This window comes from Rhipicephalus sanguineus, chromosome 8 (genome assembly GCF_013339695.2).
Source record: "Rhipicephalus sanguineus isolate Rsan-2018 chromosome 8, BIME_Rsan_1.4, whole genome shotgun sequence".
Lineage (NCBI taxonomy): Eukaryota > Metazoa > Arthropoda > Arachnida > Ixodida > Ixodidae > Rhipicephalus > Rhipicephalus sanguineus.
In genome coordinates, this window is record NC_051183.1 from 21677198 (window position 1) to 21698892 (window position 21695).

General features: G+C 45.7%; 1 protein-coding gene across 1 annotated transcript in view; it reads right to left on the minus strand.

The window, feature by feature from the left end:
* The window catches only part of LOC119401537 (IDLSRF-like peptide), a 153222-nt gene extending 132109 nt beyond the window's left edge, over positions 1-21113 (minus strand). Inside the window, exon 1 of the mRNA XM_037668428.2 lies at positions 20255-21113. Within this exon, the coding sequence (XP_037524356.1) occupies positions 20255-20381 (127 nt within the window). The 5' untranslated portion in view covers positions 20382-21113. The remainder of the gene's footprint in view (positions 1-20254) is intronic.
* Positions 21114-21695: the final 582 nt, after the last annotated feature.

A 21695-nucleotide genomic window follows, 5' to 3' on the forward strand; every position in this document is an offset into this window, starting at 1 on the left:
ACGGCGCAAGTCAATGTAGCGAGCCACGTGACCTAGAAACTTTGACGTCATTCTTGGAACCTCTCTGTAGATCTCGGCTTAATTAATCACCCCGAATGTTTCCGGCAACCGTTGTCCAAGGACTTGATTTAAAGCCCATTGGTTGGTTTTGATTTAACGAGTGCTTTCCGCTCCCCAGTGGTTATTATCCCATTTTGTGTATGTCGTCTACTTGAAGGGCTTTGTTACTAAATCAGGAGTGGAAATACTTACGTAAGCACCGGGCTTTCGTAAGCTATGAATGTGCCAGGGGCTTGGCTTTGAACACACCCCTGTTTTAAGGCGCGTGTCGATCCAGGGGAGTGGGTTGAATTTGTTCTCCGACAAACGACGTCATTACCAACTCCGGCATCAAAGCTGATTTGGCAACCAACCCACAAGTTACAACGCACCCACGTCTGCATTTTCCTGAGTACGCTCACGGACAGATGCTCCGGAAAAAAAGAAATCCTCCGACGTACCGCACAAGCTCTTATACCTCCGTGTGGGTCAGACCCTCCTGGTGTTTTAAGCCGCCGAGTGGAGGTTACGTTGCCGAGGCTTCGTGTCGGGGTTGCGCTTACCCCATCTGCGACCACTCTCTGGGCGCAACATTACCGCGACCCACATGGTACATCGGGTACATTTTGTGACGCCCCAATCCGCGACGTGACTGCGACGCATTTGCTGTGGACCTGTACAGGCCTGCATTTAAGCCGTCTTCCATACTCCGTGCAACAGGCCGCAGGCCTGACCGACCACTCTACTTCGGCCGCTGTATTCACGGACCTTTCCACCGTTCACTGGTAGACTTAAGTCATTGTTCGTGTTTAACGTCACAAAACCACGATATGATTATGAGGGATGCCGCAGTGGAAGGCTTCGGAAATTTCGGCCACCTGGGGTTCTTTAACGTGCACCTGAATCTAAGCACACGGGCCTCAAGCATTTTCGCCTTCATCGAAAACACGTCCGCCGCGGCCGGGATTCGATCCCGCGACCGTCAGGTCAGCAGTCGAGTAGCATAACCACTAGACTACCGTGGCGGGTGCTGTTAGACATTATACACGAAGCAAACTTGCTTGTGTATTTTTGATACCGCGAATTTCTATGCGTCAGGCTTTCGAGAAAAAAAAAAACATGAAAAATTTGCGGTGAGCTTTTCCAGTAAGTCCTGGCGTTGTGTGCGAAGCACATGATGAAGTGAGCCAATGAACAGTAGTACACATGTCGCTATATCATATTCAGGAGAAGATAGAGGCCTCAAGAGATAACAAAAAAATCCCTGAGCAGGGGGTGTTGCCAGAGCCAACTTTCGGACAAGTGGTCTTGTCTTCTTCAAGGCAGCAACCTTAGAGCTGCCTCGAAGAACTGCACCTGAAAACCGAGTTTGCTTCGCATAAAACATTTGCTGACCCTCCCACCCTCGATGCCCTCTACCCTTTTTATAGTTCGTACTCGCGTCTCCTTTGCGCTCGTTTGTCTCTTCTTTCTTTCTTTATTTGTGCCCTGTCCTGCAGCGCAGTTTGTCAGAAGATGATCCTGTACCAACTCACCCAACTTGCAACGCTAGTGTCTCATTACGTCGCTTTGACATGCATTACTGCCAGCACACAAAAACAATTGTTTTCTTTTCTTTTTGCTGTAGTAGATCTCGAGCTTTCTGCAGCTGTTTTCGACAACACGCACGCTATTTCGGATCCACCAGCTCAATTAGCTCGGCGCAGTTGTTGAACCCCACCTGTGCCGCGGTCTGGCCGCAATGCTCCGTACTTTGCCTCAGCGCAATAAGCCGCAGTAGTTTTACGCTTATTATTTTGTATCTCGCTTTCCATTATCTCGGGGGCGTATGCGTGAGCGGCCCTTAGCGATACAGTGTGTAGCGTGCGCACCGATCGTCTACGAGAGAAATTGCGTCCTGACCCGAAAGAGGATCTGACAAAAGAAAAGAAAAAGATGGTTGATCCCTCCTTCATAGGAATCGGAATAACACGAAAGTAAAGCGTGACCTTACAGAAGTAACTGAATGTTTACATAAGTAACTGAAACGATATAAGAGAGTTTGCACAATGTCTGGCAGCTATAATACCGTTTACCGTGTACTTAGCTTTAGGTGCACGTTAAAGAACCTCAGGTGGTCGAAGTTTCTGGAGCCCTCCACTACGGCGTCCCTCATAATCACATCGTGGATTTGGAACGGTAAACCACAGATATTATTATTATTTTAGCACCGTTTAATGTGGATGCACCCACTTTGATGATTGGTGGTACATCTCCATTCCGACGACTAACGTCCAAGTTAAATGATCAAACACACCCTTGTGGCAGCTGTAGTAGTTAACGCTGAAAGCGTAATCAGAGAACGAGGTGTGATCAGAAGGGCGTCGCATATTGGACGCTGAACTTGGTCGCCATCCCGCGGCGTGTTAAAATGTGATTGAACACCACGGCCGGACTAGAGGGAAACGCAAAGCGCGTCCTGCCGCCCCGGTAGCCCAGCCGCGATTTTTCTCGGGGTGAGCGCGACAGCGGTGAACGCGGTGTTACAGCATGGCCTCCGAGATTAGCCGGCGGCGCGCCGTCCATGGTTACAGCCAGGTGAGACCACTGATCTCCACTAGGAGGAGCTGGATGGCGCATCGAGCACGCGGGCGTGAAGCCACCGGAAGCCGCCGTTTTTGTCCCGGAAAAGAGCTTTTCCCTTCTTTTTTTAAAGGAATACCTGCTTGTAGCGCAGTAAACTGTACGAATCGACCGGAGAAGTCGTCAGGGAAGACATTTCACGCGTAAGTGCCTCAAAGTTGCATTACATTTTACGCATTTTGTACGTTGCAGCACACCGCCATATTCGGACGATGTCGGCACGGCGTCTGTCATCTTCCGTGTAGCGTTCGCCGGCGTTCAAAGCGACGCGTAATAGCAGAGTTTGAAAAAATAAAAAATAAAAACGATCACAACAACAGCTGCCACCCGAGAATATTTGAATTGCGCGACTGAGACGCACAGAAGACGCCGGCTTCCGGGACAAAAAGGGCACCTTCCGGTGGCTTCACAAGCACCCGCCTCGCAGAGCGGGGATGCGCCGTCCAGCCTTTTTAATGGAGGTCAGTGGGTGAGACAGGCGCGCGTCGCAGAGCTATTTTTGATTTGCATTAGCGTGATGTACAGTGAGGTGCTATGAGCGAGGCCGACGCTTTTACGGCGCTTGGTCTAAGATCGCCACCTCGCGGTGTGTTAAGGCATTGACAAAATTGAACTTCTATTGAAAACGCGGCGAATGGGACGGACGTGTAAAGCGTTGCAGGTGCTAATCGCGCAGGCCACAATAATGACGAATTACTTTGCTTTAACGCTCCCAGAGAGCAATACCACCCCGCCGACCGGGAGAGTGGTAGATATAAAAGGCGCGTTTGTAAAATTTATAGAGTCTGTGGCCGTGGCGCAGTGGATAGCGTGCCCGACATCTGTTGCTGCGGACCGAGTGGTCGTGGGTTCGATGCCCGTTGGCGGAACTTTTTTTCTTTGACATCTGATCGTGTAAATTTTTTCAACGTCATTTCCGTGACGGAAATACGTCACTGAAGTCTTGGTGGACCCCGGCATAAAACACTTTCGTGTTAAAAAAAAGAAAGAACCGTGCTAGATACAAATAAACCGGTCAGCGCTCGATGCGAACGCCGGTCGATTCCCCCCCCCCCCCTCCAGATTTTGCTCGGTGATCGCTACACGCACCTCGGACGTCGACGCCTGTAAATTTGTATCTGGATCAATCACCCAGATTTCGTTTATTTTAAGGGGAGAGACTTAGATGCCTCCTCAAACGCGAAAATTGACGGTCGGAGTTCCGTGGTGTCGGCGTCAACACGGGTGATGCAATTAAATCACCATCACTTGATGACGTCACCATGTGACATCATCATGACGTCACATTCATGTTGAAACATACAACAGAGTTTGACGACAGAAAGCTCTAACGTCTTGCATTTTGGGACATTGCATGGTGTTGTTACCCTGTCATATGTCGCTAAGCCCTGTCGAGGGTATGTTATGTTAACAAGTTCCTGTACTGCTACAACACGTTTTTCCCGTTGTTTCAGGGACATCTCTGTTGTTGACAGTTCCGTGACTGCTGTGACAACACAACTCTCTGCGGTTCTACAAATGTTTGTTATGTACGCCAGCTCTGTTGCAACAACACACAAGCGACAGAATTGGTTTCTGTTAACACGAAAGAAAGTGTCTGTCATATAACAGAAAGTTCTGTCACAACATCAGGAAGCTGTAGTAACTACATATGCGTCTTGTAACAACGGAGATTTCTGCTGTTCTGATGCCACGCTCTCTTGACATTTTCGACTCGGATATATCACCAAAAGTTGTGACGTCATCACGACGTCAAATAAGGCGCGATAACATGATGACGTTATCACATAACATTGTCGCTTGGTCAAAGGTGGGCCGATCACGGAGGCATTGCAAAACCAGGGGAAGTGCAGAAACCTTCCATGCCTCCTATCCTGGAGGCCGTGCAGAACCGCGTTAGGTGCAAAAAGTTTTCAGAACAGGGCGGTAGAGGATCAGTACATCGAGTGCGATAAAAACGATGATGATTATGGCTTTCGCCTTCGAGTCGTCTTAAGCGAATGCCTAAGGGATCCTGAGTGTATTATTTCGTAGACAATAGTCTTCTCTAGCGTTCTTTCAACAACCCCCGATTTTTGACGAAAGAGCAGGCCTGACACCGAAGGCTATGCAGTAAACAAAATTACGGATAATGCTTAAAACTGTCTAATCGTACTAAGCTGTAAGTTGTTTCGGATGCTTTGTAATTCGACAAACTGCCCTAAGGTGTCATCACCAGCGTCGACGCTGCCTTCTGCGTCACCGATGTGCCGCAAATCCCAGTTCGTGTAGAGACAGGTGCTATAGTTAAGTATTGATCAAGGAAAGCCTTCCTGAACTCACGCAGCCAGAAATAAACGACTGACTCCATCCGATCGAAATTCACGTTTATGGGCGCTGTATAGAAGCCATAAAAATAACAGCGCATCAAAGCCAGCTCGTTGCGCAGTATAACACGCCCAGTTACCAGGACATTAAAAATGAAAGCGTGGAGTTCCCGTTAGCCTTCTGTCACCCTGATAACGGTCGTGCAATAGTATTGAACGGTATTACCTTTTCTGTCCACTTTTCTTTTTGCGCATGCGTACTACTCTACGTGCGCGAAGAACTATAGCTGACGTCACATTGCGTGCCTCGCTGAAAAGGCGGGAATGTATTTTCTTTTTTTTTCGCAGGGCATTGTCAATTGCTGGTATGAGTGAGTAGCAGTTTAGTTGATTGGTATAACAGCACAAACCTAGCAAGCAACCAGGAAGACACAGTACAGAGCATACTGTCCTGTGTCTTGTTCGTTTGTAGTTTGGTTTGGGCTGTTATACCCATGAACTAAGCATCACCAACTAACCTGACAGCAAACGTTGCTGTGGCAACTGAGGCTTTAGTTACGTTAGCCGTGCTCGCGTTAAACATTTATCAGTGGCAAACGTAACGCTACCCTCTAGCGCATCGTTTTCACCATGGCTAGAAAGATCTCATCCCAGAGTGAAGACGGTGCTGCTCGATGGCCCTTACCTAAATAATTCTACCACGACTAACGATGAGGCGCTTGCTTCCAGTGCGATTTTCTTTTACTTCGATTCTTTTCACTAGCAGTTTCAAGTTTCAATATTCATCAGTATATCATGTACGAGTCGGCATAAAAATGTGCCTTCACTGCACGGCGAGATGATGCGATAAATTGACTCCACACTTGACAGTAGTTCATCAATTAGTACTTCACGCTGGAAAGAACGTAAATAATCGCGGCAGTTAAAGGCACCAACAGTTGCTGTCCAGAAGGCAAGTCCTGTACTCAAAACGTGGCCTGCAGCGCCAAGTTAATAGATAGATAGATAGATAGATAGATAGATAGATAGATAGATAGATAGATAGATAGATAGATAGATAGATAGATAGATAGATAGATAGATAGATAGATAGATAGATAGATAGATAGATAGATAGATAGATAGATAGATAGATAGATAGATAGATAGATAGATAGATAGATAGATAGATAGATAGATAGATAGATAGATAGATAGATAGATAGATAGATAGATAGATAGATAGATAGATAGATAGATAGATAGATAGATTCCATGATCAACAGTTTATCGCCAGTATATAGGCAAGGAGGAAAGATGTTGTGACGGGCAGAAGGGTTGAGAACAGAGGCAATATCGCTAGAAGCATCAGCGTTGTACATCGCCACCGAAAAGGGACGAAAGATATTGTCAACGAAGTATTTCTCTTTCTTTTGTCATAAAGATGCCGGTTCCTGGAGTTGTTTCAGCTTTTGCCAGCCGAAATGGTCTGAGATCTCACGGTCCAGACAAGCACCTTCGGTAACACTGGTTCAGACTTCAGCCGAAACGCCTTCTTCTTGGCGCAAAGAAATTCATTTTCTCTTTTTCCCCTTCATCTTGATCTCTACGAGTGCAGACAACACCGCAATGCACTTCGCTTCTGTTTCTCTTTTATAAGAATTCTCATAGCACCCTCTCGAGATCGCTCGTTCGCATTTCGAATTTTCTTGAGCTTTTTACCGGCACCCGTGGAAAACTGGTAAACACATTTCCTTCAGCCAACCGCGTTCCCATTGTGAGTACCTCTTCACTATCACCTACTGTTGAGGGCACTGGACAGGGACTACGATCTGCCAACTTCTTAGAACACACTGGATTCTGCATTTCGTAGAAAGCACGTCACAGGCCATGTCGGTTTAACTACGACTTAAGGAGAATGAATGCGAACTATACGTAATGGCAAGCAACACTGTAGTTGGCGGCTGAATATGGTAGTCGAAAAGACACAGCCTAGCAAAAGGACTTTTTCTGAGACGCTCGATCGTTCCATTAGTCCACAACTTATTCCTTACTCTGTCAGCCTACGGTCCTACGAAAGGCAAAAGCACATCTATTGACGTCACACGCATTGTCCGCACTTTGACGTGACCAAATTCGATTCAGTTCTGCTGTGCCGACTGGACACACAAGTCACTGCCCGATCCAAATAAATCCTTTCTTCTCACTTCTCGTGCGTCGAAAGACTTGATCAAATTACGTTTAGCTTCGCAGGGTTGACTCTCCCACTTAAGCCCACTATACATATTAACTCTGATGCCACCACGGTCTTACACATCCTTTTATCCGTCGACGTCTCTCTAAGTCCATACGCCTAAGGCTTTCCCATTGCCTCCAGCTACGTACGTACGTCTACGTGGATAGGCAGAACAACTTGTATGCTGACGTCGTCGCTTAAAGCACTAGCGTCTCCCACACCGTTTTTCGTGCTATTTAAGCAGACAACGTCACCAACTGTCTGACCGTGCTTGTTTCCTGTTAATCTGATTGTCCAGCCGACCTAAGGTCATTGTGCGTTGCGTTGCCCTGTCAGTAGCTTGCCCGCAAAACATTTGCCACTTTTTGCGTTTGTCTTTGTGTTATCTTCTTTGCAGATCTCGAGGATAGTCCTCGTTGTCTCCGACTCTCAGCAGCTTGCGTCAGATGAGTCGGGTAAACAGTAAACAGCTCGCATGTTGACGCCTCGGGATATCCGTCGGCACCAGCGGCTACTGCTCTGCATTCTTTATCTCCACGAAACTCGGCGGGCCAACTTTGATGACGCGATTAGTAACGATCCCGCCCCGTCCAGGGCTAACTTATCCTAATTGATTTATCATAATTAGTAGGCGTCACCAGTCGTGCGTTGAACGCTGAGTAACGGTAAGATGCTGAGATAATGGGCTAATCACCTCTGGCGTATGCGGGAACCACAATAAGTGGCTTGACTCGGCGCCTTAGATATGACCTTCGCTCATTCGGACGTGATTAGATTATTCTTTGTCTCAGGAGTTGGTAGTGAGATCTAACTAGCAGTGTGTATGATCGGCCAGTTGGTATGTTCATTATGGCGTCCCTTGTTAAAAATGTTTTTGAGCTAAGACGACGTCATGGTCAAACTAGACACCTTTGACGAGGCACCCCAGAGAATGTGGATGAATTTTACACTGGGCAAAGAGACAGACAGACAGACAGACAGACAGACAGACAGACAGACAGACAGACAGACAGACAGACAGACAGACAGACAGACAGACAGACAGACAGACAGATAGATAGATAGATAGATAGATAGATAGATAGATAGATAGATAGATAGATAGATAGATAGATAGATAGATAGATAGATAGATAGATAGATAGATAGATAGATAGATAGATAGATAGATAGATAGATAGATAGATAGATAGATAGATAGATAGATAGATAGATAGATAGATAGATAGATAGATAGATAGATATATAGATGAAAACGGTTATTGTGTGCTTCTTCGAGTACAAGCAGCGTGCCATACTCACGGATTGAAACGCAAAAATTTAGGTCATAGTAGTGCTCGTACTTTCGTTTCCAGCGTCTGCAGGTCGTGTTATATAGGCGTAATTTGCACTCGAACACTTGCAGCAGAGCTAGCATTAACTCTGATGGCCAGATTTGCAGCGACATGATGCAGTTATCACCAGCAACCCGTAGCTGTTGTTATATTAAAAAAATGATATCGCGCTTCAATCCGTGAGTTCTGTACATTGAAAGGTGCTTGCCCGAACTGTTCCCGTTTAAAAGAAAGGTTCGTTTCTGTGAAAAGTCGAAGACTTCGAATAATGGGGGTCTCACGTTATTTCAGCTTTACGATACGGTGGTGCGAACGCTTTTCACGTGAAGCAATGAATTCCACGAGAATCGCAAACACTATGGCGCCCAGGTCACCAGCCTCGCATACAGGAGACGAAAAAAAAAGCGAGGTTTCTTAGCCGCGAAGTCGACAGCTCTTTAAAAAACTCTGACCGCCGTGGGATCAAAGAAGGCGTACAACTGGCCTCATAAATGAAACAAGAAACCGCTCTGATTCCTTCCTCACAAGCGAAGTCGTAAAACTGGAGCGCGGTCGGCTTCACTCAAAGCGCTTCAAAGGACCACGGATCAATGAACCAATGATTTGCCCCGAAAGAAGGCAAGCCAATAGCCTACAAGGAATGGCGTTTCACTGAAGCATCGCTACAAGACTCAAACGCTATTCTATGATTTCATCAAACCGCATTGATGTTGTTAAGTAAGATGAGATTGGGCTATATTTATGATATGTTAGCTCAGGTCGCGGTAGTCTAGGCTAGGCTAGGCTAGGCTGTGTTAGGCTACGTTAGGCAGGGCTAGGCTAGGCTAGGCTAGGTTAGGTTAGGTTAGGTTAGTTTAGTATTCGCTGACGACTCCTGACAACGCCATGAGTGTGTAAATGTGAATTATATCTATTCAACGCAAGTTCTTCATTTTCGGACGTTCCTATGTGATCTGAAGAATACTAACTAACATTCTCGTTCATGGATGACCTCGCGTTCTGTTATTAGGCTTCAATGAAATGCAGCGTTCGTGTTTCAGCTTGGTGCACCAAAGGGCTGCTGCAAACTGTTCCATAACCATGTCACGTCATGCGTTACACGGTTATCAGACCGCGGTTAAGTCTTAGCAGCGTGCGCTTCAGTCTGTCCCTTCAGGTTGTGTTCGTGCCCTATGTAGTTAGTGCGCACAAATCTGCGTCGTCAGTAGCAACCATTAGCTCGTTTAACTAGTAACCGTTCTGTAGATAATCGCTCCGACAAACTTCCAAAAACCTCGCCTACGTTAATGCTTTCTTTCTATCACGCAGAAGCGAAGTTAGACGTATCACTGAAACATGCTTAATCAATCGTAACCAAAAAATAAAAAAATAAGCGAAAGAAGCGAATGAAGCGGCTGTGTCTCCCCGTCTTCTACCTCCAAGCTCGCATTTGAAACCTCCCCCGAAGCCTCGACACATTACAACGACGAGCAAACGAAGTCGCGCTCGCGCTTACATTTACGATGTTTCTCTGTCCCTAGGCGGGCCGTTCTTATTACGCACATTTTCTTTTTCTCTTTTTTTTTATTTCTGGCAGCCGCGAGCGCCGGCGGCCGCTTCGCTCACTAATCTTCATTGTCTGCGAGACTCGTTTACGACCTGCAGGCTCATTGGGTGACGCGAAGCGCGCTACCTCCCCCTCTCCCTTTTTCCTTTCACTCTTTACATTACTATAGACCTCCTCTCTCTCTATCCCGCCCTTTTCCTTACTATAGTCTCAAGGCACTCACGCACTCACCCTCTCCCTCTCTCCTCTAGCACTTCCCCTCTCTGTAGACTCTAGGCACTAGGGCAGTTCCCTCTCCCTTTTCCTTTCATCCTTTCCCTCTCCTTGTACACCCTCTCCTTCTATATCTACCGCCTTTTCCCTCATTATAGACTTTAGGCGCTCGCACACTCCCGCTTCTCCCTGTCTCCTTTCACCCTTTCCCTCATATAGACACTAGGCTCTCACTGCCCTTTTTCTTTTACCCTTTCTCTCACTATAGACTCCTAGCGCTCTCTTAACATGCCCGGCGTGTCTGCCTAAACGCGACCCATCGTGTTTGTGAGTCGCAGCGAAGCACCCGGGACGTGCTTACAAATTACGCCTGTCACACGCTTGTATATACGGTGACGGAAGAACAGCGCGCAAGTCGCGACACCTCTGGCGGTGGTAACGTGCCTTCCTTTTGCCTTCCCCTGTCCTGCCAAGGTAATTCCAGAGGCATACACTTCCCGAGAACTCGGCGACTTTCCCCAAACTGCGTACGACGTCTGTATATATGCAACCGATGGAGGGAGAACCATCACCCTTCTATTCCCCATGCCTCCCTTCCTCGCCTTAATCTCCTTTTCTCTTCTCCTTCAGATCGTTCTGTGCACACGATTTCATTAGCACTCCGGTCGCGTTTCGGGACCGAACGGAGAGATTGCGAAGAATCAGCGCGGAGCCGCGCTGGTCTTCTATCTGGGGTAGACATAGCGCTGGAATTGTCGCGTATGTTAAGTAAAACTCACGCCAACTGCAGTTGGCGTGAGTGCTCACAAGCTACATTTGTGTAGCTTGTGAGCACATCGCTTATTTACACCACTGTAATAACCTTGAACGAAACTTATATTTCCAATGAACTGGAAGAAAACTCACAGGCTCACTCATCCCATACGAAAAAGACTTGACGGTGAAAGCCATTATGCATGCACTAATTTAACGCATGTACTATTTCGATTTGATTGTCAATTACTCTCAATTGCTATCAGTTACTTTGAGTTAGTTACTCAAATTTTCAATTACTTTTTGTTTTTCATTTATGTCAATTGCTTCTTACTCTCAACCACTTCTTCATAGTGCTTCAGCGAACGTGTAGGGCCTCTTTTATGACGCAAGGAGCCACTATATAGGAGCGCCGCCAGTTCTTTCGTTTTGTTTATTCCTTTTCAAACATTAATTCGCGCTGACTCCGATGGTGACACTTCGCGTTCGATAAGGTGTCCGAGGCTGTCGCCTCAATCCTCCCAACGATTAACTTTGCCCACGTACGAGCAAAACGGCCTCGGCTAAATGGACGAGATGGATCGCGGGCCCGTCGGGTTAGTCAGCTAATCCACGGAACTCGCGATGCCGAAGATGCTACGGTTAGGATCCCACCTGCTGCAGATTGCGAGTTTCGTCCACATTCGATACGCCATCTATCACTTCTTCTACGTTCGGTTAGACGTGGTAGTCAGTTTCTCCCGCGTTTACTGCGGCTTCATTCTCGGCTAAAACGTAGGGCCATATACTTGGAAGCAACCTATTAAATGTAGGCTGCGAGTAATTACCCAGTTTCGCCTTCAGCTGCAGATTATTATGAGTAGTTGAAGCCGAGGCCTTCGGTTAGATATAATAGACACACGTTTTAAAGAACCCTTTAGATGACAATTAATATGATGCTGCGAGCAGCCACCACAACGCAAACTTTAACGTAATCCTTTCACACACACATACACACGCTCGCACACACACGCACGCACACATACACACACATACACACGAACACACAGACAAAGGAAACATCGTTCTCCTTAAACAACTTTTCGATGCAGCTGCGAATAGAAAACAAATCTATGAGAACATGGCGAAAAGTTTCAAGATGTGCTTATATAAATAAAATATAAGCTGCACCTAACTTGTAGTTGAATCACGACTGACCGGACATCGTGGGAACATTACGGAAAGGCTCGATCGAATAATTTATGAAGCACGGCCGAGAATGCACTGGCATTACAGAGTTGGCTGAGAGCCTCCTAACCTAACCCTAATGGTCCCTTCACGACGTATGCAGACATTGATCAGCAACACACGTTATCTGGTAGGGCAAACGTTCGAGTTCATTCGAACTGCGAATCATTGCGTAGCGACCAGCGCTTAAAATTAAGCTGCATGCATACTTAAAATGAACACGCAAGTAACACTGTCTTACTAGCGTTGCTTCTATCGCATGATCGCGTTTAAGTTGAAGGGATTGAAAAGCATGATCAGCTATGTACGATGGGAAGAAATTTCAATAAGCAGCTACACCAGGTGATACCAAATCGTCCGTGAAGATCAACAAGGGAATGAGAAGATTGCGTCTGCCACACTTCATGTACATGTTTGGCAACGTATTTTTTTTTCTTTTTGTCGGTCGATTTTGCATTAGCTTATCGCTTCTCGGCGAGCGCATGTACGACTGACGTTACAGGATTTACAGGCTGTTTTTTGTTTTCACATGAAGTGGATCGGAGGGCTGGTCTTGCACAAAGGCACATTATTGGACTAGTCAGTGCATTCATGTAAGCCTGATTTATTGCGCCGTAAAGCACATACATACATACATACATACATACATACATACATACATACATACATACATACATACATACATACATACATACATACATACATACATACATACATACATACATACATACATTTACCCTCTCCCCTTCTTTTCTCCTCCTCAGCCTGGCTTCCTTTTTCCACTCCTTGCTATACTATACTGTACTATACTATACTATACTATACTATACTATACTATACTATACTATACTATACTATACTATACTATACTATACTATACTATACTATACTATACTATGCATTGCTATGCTATGCTTTACCCTCTCCCCTCCTCACTCTCACTTGCCCTTTTCACCACTTGCTATACCTTACTATGCATGACTGTGCTATGCTAGGAGCTGCCTCGCGTAATACCCGCTTTTTGTGGCGCATAACCACCCAGTTTTTTCGCGGACGATCCCGGAGTTTCGCCAAACTTAAACAGCTGCGCTGTTAAAAAACGTTTCATATTCAATAGTCGCTGTTCCACTAGGGATGATTCCAGTGAATATCAAGCGTAAATGTCCCGTGTACGTCTGCTTTCGATGTGATTGTGACCTCGTACTGGGCGCCATTGTTTGCCTTCCGCTCCATGCAATGAGGCCAGTTTGTTTGTTTTAGAACAAAAGCTGTTGTGGAGACCATTACAACAGCTGATATTGGTGGCGTATAGTTGTCCACAGCCGCCGCTGTCCGTTACCGCTATCGTGCGAGGTCAGAGAAAAACGATATTCAAGAAAAAAAATTCCGCAGATCCCACGTACAGTGGGAATCGATGTCATGCGAAGCATGCAGCTGGAAGGTGGCTGTGGCTTAATTTTTTTGCTGGCTGGGTGAAACGTTACAAAATGAGGCTAAAGATGTTTAAAATTTTATACACCCACATATATGTTGACGAGCCGAATATGTGTTATATATATATACATATGTATATATACATATGTATAATATATATATATATATATATATATAACCAGTTGTTTACAGTTGGGTAACGCTGCCAACGGCAACGTGGGCATTACCAACACCAGAAGCGGTAAGCTGATATGTAGTGCTTATACTTGCCCCTAATGATGGAGAACGCATGCACGTTTTACGAACCCGTGTGCAGGTGTGGAAGAGGTTCTCGACAGTTCTTGAACGAGGTCAGCATCACCGTAGTCAGTGAGTACCAGCAGCTTGATGGTCATGACTTGTTATTGGATCTGGTCGTGATCGTTGTGACGAGGGGTCCATGTGTAGCGAAGTATGGGGTATAGTACAGCTGTTGGAAATCATGGACGCCTCGGTCATTTCTTCAACAAATCTTATGTCGATAAAGCCGGCGACATGTTGGAACCTGAAGTCACCCTTCGCGTTGATGAGGTATAGGCCGTCGAGGCTGGTAGGCCTGGATAGTGCTACGTAGACCAACATCAGTGGATGGCGCTTGTCGTATCCGTAGACTACCTGGGCATATGTGGCCTACGTAGCCTAGTCTACAAAGCGGCTGTCAATCAATCTGGCATCATCCTCGGTCAGCATGAGGCCATCGCCCAGCCTCGTAAGAAATGAAGAAGATACTGAGCCGTTCTGGCGGACTAAGTGTACTTTACCTTGCGATGATGTGAATACCTACGTTACTTTCGTTAATGTATTCCTCCGGGGTCGAGCAATGCTTCAATATAGCTTGCTGAATCGTGTGAATACAAATGTAATGTTTATTAGACTGCTATAAAAGCGCAGCCAACACTGGAACCACAGACGTTAATCTGATATGACGCCTGTATCGTAGGAGTATCATGTAGTGTTTATTGCTTTGTTCCAAAATTAGATAGCCAGCACCATAAACACAACTGACGTTGCACCGACATTACGCCAGCATAGGCTGTTTTTCCAAACCAGTTTTAAACCTGGCATGGTTCTGTGCTAGAATACCTGATTGCCACGCAGAATGCTTGGGTTCGATTCCTGCTGCGATCCTAATTTTCGTTCTTTCCATTCGTCGGGTCAACGCTGCCGATGTCGCTTTTTTCTTAACGCTCTCGCATTTAAGTTACCAATGTCTGTTCTCGCTGTTCCTGGGTAGACATAAACTGTCAATCACCTGTGGCGCATACCCGTACACCGCGGCCCGTGGTAAACGGGTATGGGCCACACGTGTCTGAGGAAAGGGTTTGACGACGTGCACGACAGGACCTTCACGTTATTCATGTCATGACCCGACAGTCATCTTCGTCAAATCCCCTTACCCTCCCATGCCAATTTTCGTCTTCACCAAGTATAGAGGCGATCAGAGAGAACCCAGACGTAGGCGGCTAGATAGATAGATAGATAGATAGATAGATAGATAGATAGATAGATAGATAGATAGATAGATAGATAGATAGATAGATAGATAGATAGATAGATAGATAGATAGATAGATAGATAGATAGATAGATAGATAGATAGATAGATAGATAGATAGATAGATAGCCAAAGGTTCGCTATGAAATGCTTCGCATTTTAAAATATTCAAGGTTGGATAGGACTGGAACTCACGCTCTCTGCGTGGCAGTCGAGTATTTCACCACAGAGTCACGCCGCAAGAATACCTTATACAGGCGTCATGCTGGGCAAGGAATCGCGTTAAATAGTGAAAGAAGAGTAAAATAGAAGAGTAAAATAACAACCAGCCGTCACACAATGTGAATTCCGTAACGAGTATGTCGTTTAATTCTTTAAACCCGTTACAATTATAATATCTGGGGTTTAACGTCCCAAAACCACGATATGATTATGAGAGACGCCGTAGTGGAGGGCTCCGGAAATTTCGACCACATGGGGTTCTTGAACGTGCACCTAAATCTAAGTACATGGGCCTCAAACATTTTCGGCCTCCATCGTTAAACCCATTACATGGGCTCAGGCATAATTCTTCATCGTCATCAGCTACAGATTCAGGTAACAGCACATAATGCCCTGCAGGTTTGCAGCGGGTATCTCGCTTCTCTGCAGAATGACAAATAATGGAATAGTGGGTGCCCCTTACTTCACAAAAACTATGATGATTTGTGGCGTCGTGGGTACCTTGCAAGAGTACTTGTTTTAGTTGCCCCAAGAGAGTTCACAGCAGCCACACTTCCAGCTTTCACTGTTACTGTGCTGCGTGATCCCCGCAGGCCTGGCGTTTTTTCGTTGAGACAGTTGTTTGTCACCAAGACTATGTAAAAAAGAAGCGCAGCAAATGGGCACCTTATTCCTAGGCCAGATAGAAATAAATTACTTTTTACAAGTAACAAACCAAATATAATAATAATGAGCCCTAACAGACAATAATGCCAAGGAAAGTATAGGGGATGTTATTAGTAGCAAATGTAAGGTAAATGTGAAGAAAGAAAAATGGACGAAAAGATAACTAATAACATCGCCCATACTTTCCTTGGCATTATTGTCTGTTAGGGCTCATTAATATTATATTTAGTTTCAAGGGGCCGTCAGCTTCATGGCCTATCCTCCGGAGTGGGTTGCGCCAAAGTACTGAGGAACTAACCAACCAACCAATTTACTACTAATAACATCCCCTATACTTTCCTTGGCATTATTGTCTGTTAGGGCTCATTAATATTGTGTAAAACAAAGAAAAATGAGCCCTTAAAATTAACACTTCTTTCCTTCAAACCAAATATAAGCATCATACCTTTCATATAATATTTGCTCTTTGTGATCGAGGAAAAAACTCTCATTTTGCTACTTCTTGAGACCAGCTTGATATTTTCAGCAGTGCGTTTCGTGTTCCTTGGCACAGTTCGCATTTGACGCTTTTCTGTTAATATATATTAATCTTCGTCAGCAGCGCATTTGAGGGCGCGGGAATATTTCACCGTTAAAACGCGCTCGTTTATTCTAGATTGACATTTTGTGAGTGGCCGTCTGCGTTTTTTTCTGCGTGACATTTTAGGGCTAAGCCGTTCTTGAAGCCATTCGTGAAATCTGTGGATACCCGCGCGCTCTTTCATCCTTAAGTAAAACATTTTTCAAGTGTTTTTCGTCATTCTTTCATATCATGTTCTTCGATGGCACGTTTAAAATTTCTACCGAAAGATATCTGTAAGGCTTAAGTTACGCTGACTTAGACTTACGATTTGCGACACTTTCTGGCAGGTACTTGTGTCCTAGACATGTTGCTCCTGTGTATACGTTTTTTTTTTTTTCGAAAAATATAAATTTCTTGTTCAATTCAGTTTACCTTTGCTTTCACTGTAAATCAAATTTGCACGCTTATATTGATTGTGGTATTAAACGTTCATTGTGCCAAACGACTACATTATAGGTACATTTATTCTAGTTATCTTAGCTTTCAATATGAGCAAAATCTATTTTGCGATAGCATTCATATAGCACCTATTACTGTCAAGTTCAGAGTTGTAGGAGTTTAGGTGGCGGGAAGATCAGCGATCAGAATAAGAAGCTTTGTAAACATTAGTCATAACTATCATTATCACACTAAGTATATATTTTCACGCTTCTTTTATTTTGATGGTCGCATGCAGGGTCGAATCCCGGCCGCGGCGGCTGCATTTCCGATGAAGGGGAAAATGTTCGAGGCCCGTGTACTTCAATTTAGGTGCACGTTAAAGAACCCCAGGTGGTCGAAATTTCCGGAGCCCTCCACTACGACATCCCTAATAATCATATCGTAGTTTTAGGACGTCAAACCCCAGAAAAAAAAAGATGTTTTATTCTGATGTATTCAGGTTTCGCCCGCAAGGACTGGTAAAGCAACCCTCGGCGCATACCGCGCCGCAATTTTTGAGGAGCTTCGCGATTATTTGGGATCATTCTGTTAAGATTGCGCGCAGGTCGCGATTTGTGTAGTTTATCCGAGAGCATACGCGGCCACCAGCGATAACGCTGGAATCTTGGATAGCACATGTATAGAAACATACGTGCTTTACCGCTTGGCAGATAATCGACGGCCGGCGCTCTGTTCGCCGCTATCAGTGTACAGCGTGTATTGCTTGTAGTTTAACCTTCCGCTTCCCGGGCACGAGTTCGCCCAATAAAGTGTTACGTCTTTGATAGCCCGACTGCCGTCCTTTTCGCGGCCAGAACCACGTGGCAATATATTGCGTTTTCGAAAGGTCTTTTTTTTTGTTGAGTGCATACAACTAATAGAGTAACTCTGCGCCCTGAAATTGTCTGATAATTAGGACGTTGTTTAAGACACCAAACAACGCCCAATTATCTGATGAAAATTTAATGAGCCGCAATATCATTATCACCCCAGTGACCAAGTTTAAATTGAGAAAGTCGAGCATGCCACAGCTTAAGTCACCTCTGGTTAGTAACAAGTCACAAGACTATCGGTATAGTTGGAGGAAATCAAGAAATTTTCGGGTAAAATAAAGTCACACGGCAGTTCTACAGCCTAAATAAAATGTTATCCTCGACGGTGATTGACGACCGAAAACTGTACCGCAAAAAAAAATCGTACGTGTAAAAATTACGACAGAATATGTCCTAAATTTGTAAGTGCGAATAAAAAAAAAGATGGCGAAATGTAATCATTTTCCTGTATATCACGACGTGGTACCGTTATGATTTATCGAGTCTCTGCTTCCCATTCCGCTGTGGTGCCAGCTGCGATGACTCATAAAAAGCCGGCCAACAGATAGAAATCCCCATGTACACCGTGAAATGATTGCACAAAAAAATGAATAAACTGCGCATTCGTACACAATGGTACTCATCTTTCCGTAAATTATTAAGAGCATTTTCATAACTCTGAGACGCGATGATTTTTTTTTTATTTTCGGAACTCATGAACCGCGATCGATACAGAGATGATTCATCGCGTCTGGACTTGCCATTACTTTTATTACGTCATTCGTTCTAGCTGAATAACGTTAACGCTAAGCGCCTATCCCTAAACTAAAACAGTCATTTCAACTCTTACGCGTTATGTTTATGCAAATACGGGCACTGCATCGCACTTCCCGTTCAGTTTTCTGCCCTAGAAGCTTCTAGTCGCTATTACGCAGGCTTAGGCTTATCCAGGGCAGGGTAGATTGTTCACTGAACAGTGACGGTCAAATCTCGAAGCTTCTTGCCGCTCTACAAAATGCTGGAAGCTGGCACATCGATGTTTAAAATGTGTCGCTTTATCTCAGAATAGGTAAACGTATCCGATCTGACAATAATTGATGAAGAACGTGACTTAGTTCGCTCATCGACAATGTACGCGCTGAATGCAGCATCGAGCAATAATTTTTTTCTTCCGCAGATAAAGCTTTAAGAACGCAGTAATTTTCTTCCTATTTGAAGAGAGCTTCCTTAATAATTCGGACTAAATATCGCAGATCTTTTCGATGAACTTTTTTGTAATAAATGTAACTGTATACCATAGAGAGCACTCAAAACCACAATTCTTGTCAATGCATCGTACAGCACTGGGGAAAAAGTTCTTGGTGTGGTTGCGGCTTTAAGCGAGACTGCTTCCATTCTAAAAGAGAGGGCGTGCAAACACTGACACAAGAAGGAAGCCACGACACCACAAACGCCGGCGTTTGTGGTGTCTTGACTTCCTTCTTTTGTCAGTGTTTGCACGCCCTGTCTTTTAGAGTGAATACCTGCCAACTAGCTCCGGTCTCTGTTATTCACTGCTTCCAGTTATCATATGTAGCAAAAGCTCATAATCTAGTCCTTACGGCTGGTAAAAAATTAACGATATTCTTTGCGTATTCACAAAGTGGTGAAACAGAAGCAATTACTTGAATCAAGGTACCGAGCAAGTAGGTTTGAAGCAATTAACGTTTCGCATCCGGAGAACACCGTTATCACAACCAGGATTTTCCTGGCGTTCTTAAGCAATGTTACAATGAATGATGACATGACAAGGTTCACTGTGATTAACTGCATTTGCGTGCTCACGACGAAAAGTCCACGGAGCCTCTCTTTTGTTTTCCATTGCGTGCTTAATATAAGCTCTCGCAAACTTTTGCTACGAAAACTCTGCACTTGTGTAGGTATGACTAATAGCCTACGTCATCCTTCTTCCAGATACAAGTGAGTACTTACAAGAGGTACTCAGAGAACTTTGGTTATCTGGGAAAAAAATCAAGTGATTCCTAGGTGCACCGTCATCTGCGACTCTGTTTGTTCACGCAAGTGATGTTCCACTCGAAAAGCTACGATTCAATGTTAATGAACCAGTCGGTAGGAATTACCGAAAATGAAATATACTGCTGGTGGAATTGAACGAATATTCAAGTGAACCGCTGTGTTGGCAGTGGCTTCCAACGGCGCTTTCCACCGTTCAAGGGAGTGTTACGATACGGGAAAATCGTACGAAAAAAAAAATTGCATGCGAGTTACTTGGTTCAAAACATGAACTCACCTTCGCGTTTCACGTTTCCCAGGTTCCTGTTGAGCACGTGTGAAAAGTTGATCAAGTAGGCTCCCTGCGCCAGTCCGACCAGAACCACCCCCCACAAGATGAAGTGCTGCGCTGCCCTCATCAGCATCGTCTTACTCGGGACGTAGACCGCGAGCCCGCTTACAACAACGTCGCTGACGACGACGCCAACAAACACCGAGCCCAAGAAGTCGACAGTGTTCCTCTCCCTGCCTCGACCAAACTCGTTCCCGCTATCTAAGAGATCGCACCCTACTAGAAAGACTCTGAGGTGAGTCGTGCCTCTTTAAATCTCTTTAAAAGCTCACACACAACCTACGACTGAAACTCTGAAGTGAACCGCTTCTTCAGGACGTCCTCAGGCACGTTCGTCTGGCGTTCTTGGGATGTTCTCAGGACGTTCTTCGGGAATATCTCAGGTTCACCGAGTCCTCAGACGCCGTAACAATGACGACGACCTGTCACCGCGGACGCCCAGTTTCCGAATGATCCCAGAGGAGGCAACGCGCCGGTCTTTTCTGTTTATTTGATTCTTCACCGGGGATATTTCCCTCCCTCAACTGCACGACTTCCTTCCCGCTTTCCTTATTTCTTTGGGAGTTGCCTTTTTCGATGCTTTCGTAGCGCCCGCTTGCAGTCAAAACCCTCCGATGAGAGACACTGGCTGGAGCACCGAAGCCTTCGCGGAGAAAGTGCCTACTGGGACGGCGGAGCGCACTGTTGCCTTCGCCCGGCCCCTTCGATCAAAACTCGTCGGAGTGTGGAGAGGAAAGGGAAGGGGAAGCACACGCGTGTGTGTTCCCTGCGTAGCGGCGGCGCTCTGCGGCAGAGCCTAACTCCTCACGGGAACGGGGCTCCGCTTGGTGCAGCGCGAACGGCGGCAGCGGGCCGGCTTTCTTTTTGAGGAGGAGAGAAAAAAAAAAGTAAGAGCGCCGGGGCGCTGCGCGCATGCGCTGCTCCCGGGCCGTTAGCCAATGAGAGACGAACGCGCACTCCGCATGGCGCGTAAAAACGGCGCAACATGGCCGCTGCTTCCAAGGGAAGGAAAGAAAGAAAAGAAAGGAGAGAACTGAAAGCTTGCTCGATACGGCGCTCACTCGAAGCGGGCTGCAACCACCTTTTGCTCCCTTTTCTCTATTCAGGGGGGAGTCAGCTCTCCCCCGCGAGTGGGGGTAGAAACCTGTTGTCCTCTCTAGACTGTCTCTTTCTTTCTGTCCTTCTTTCTCATCCTCGCTCTCGTCCTTGCACACTGCTTTCTTTGATGTCGGCGACTGAAACACTCTCTCTTTATCCCTCTCTCTGCAACAAAGACTTCTCGCCCCCAGAAAGAGAAGCTAAAGGTGCGGTGCCCCAAGTATGCGTGGGCAAAATGTTGTGACGCGAGTGACGTAGGCGGTATCGTGACGTCACAGTATAGCGGAGG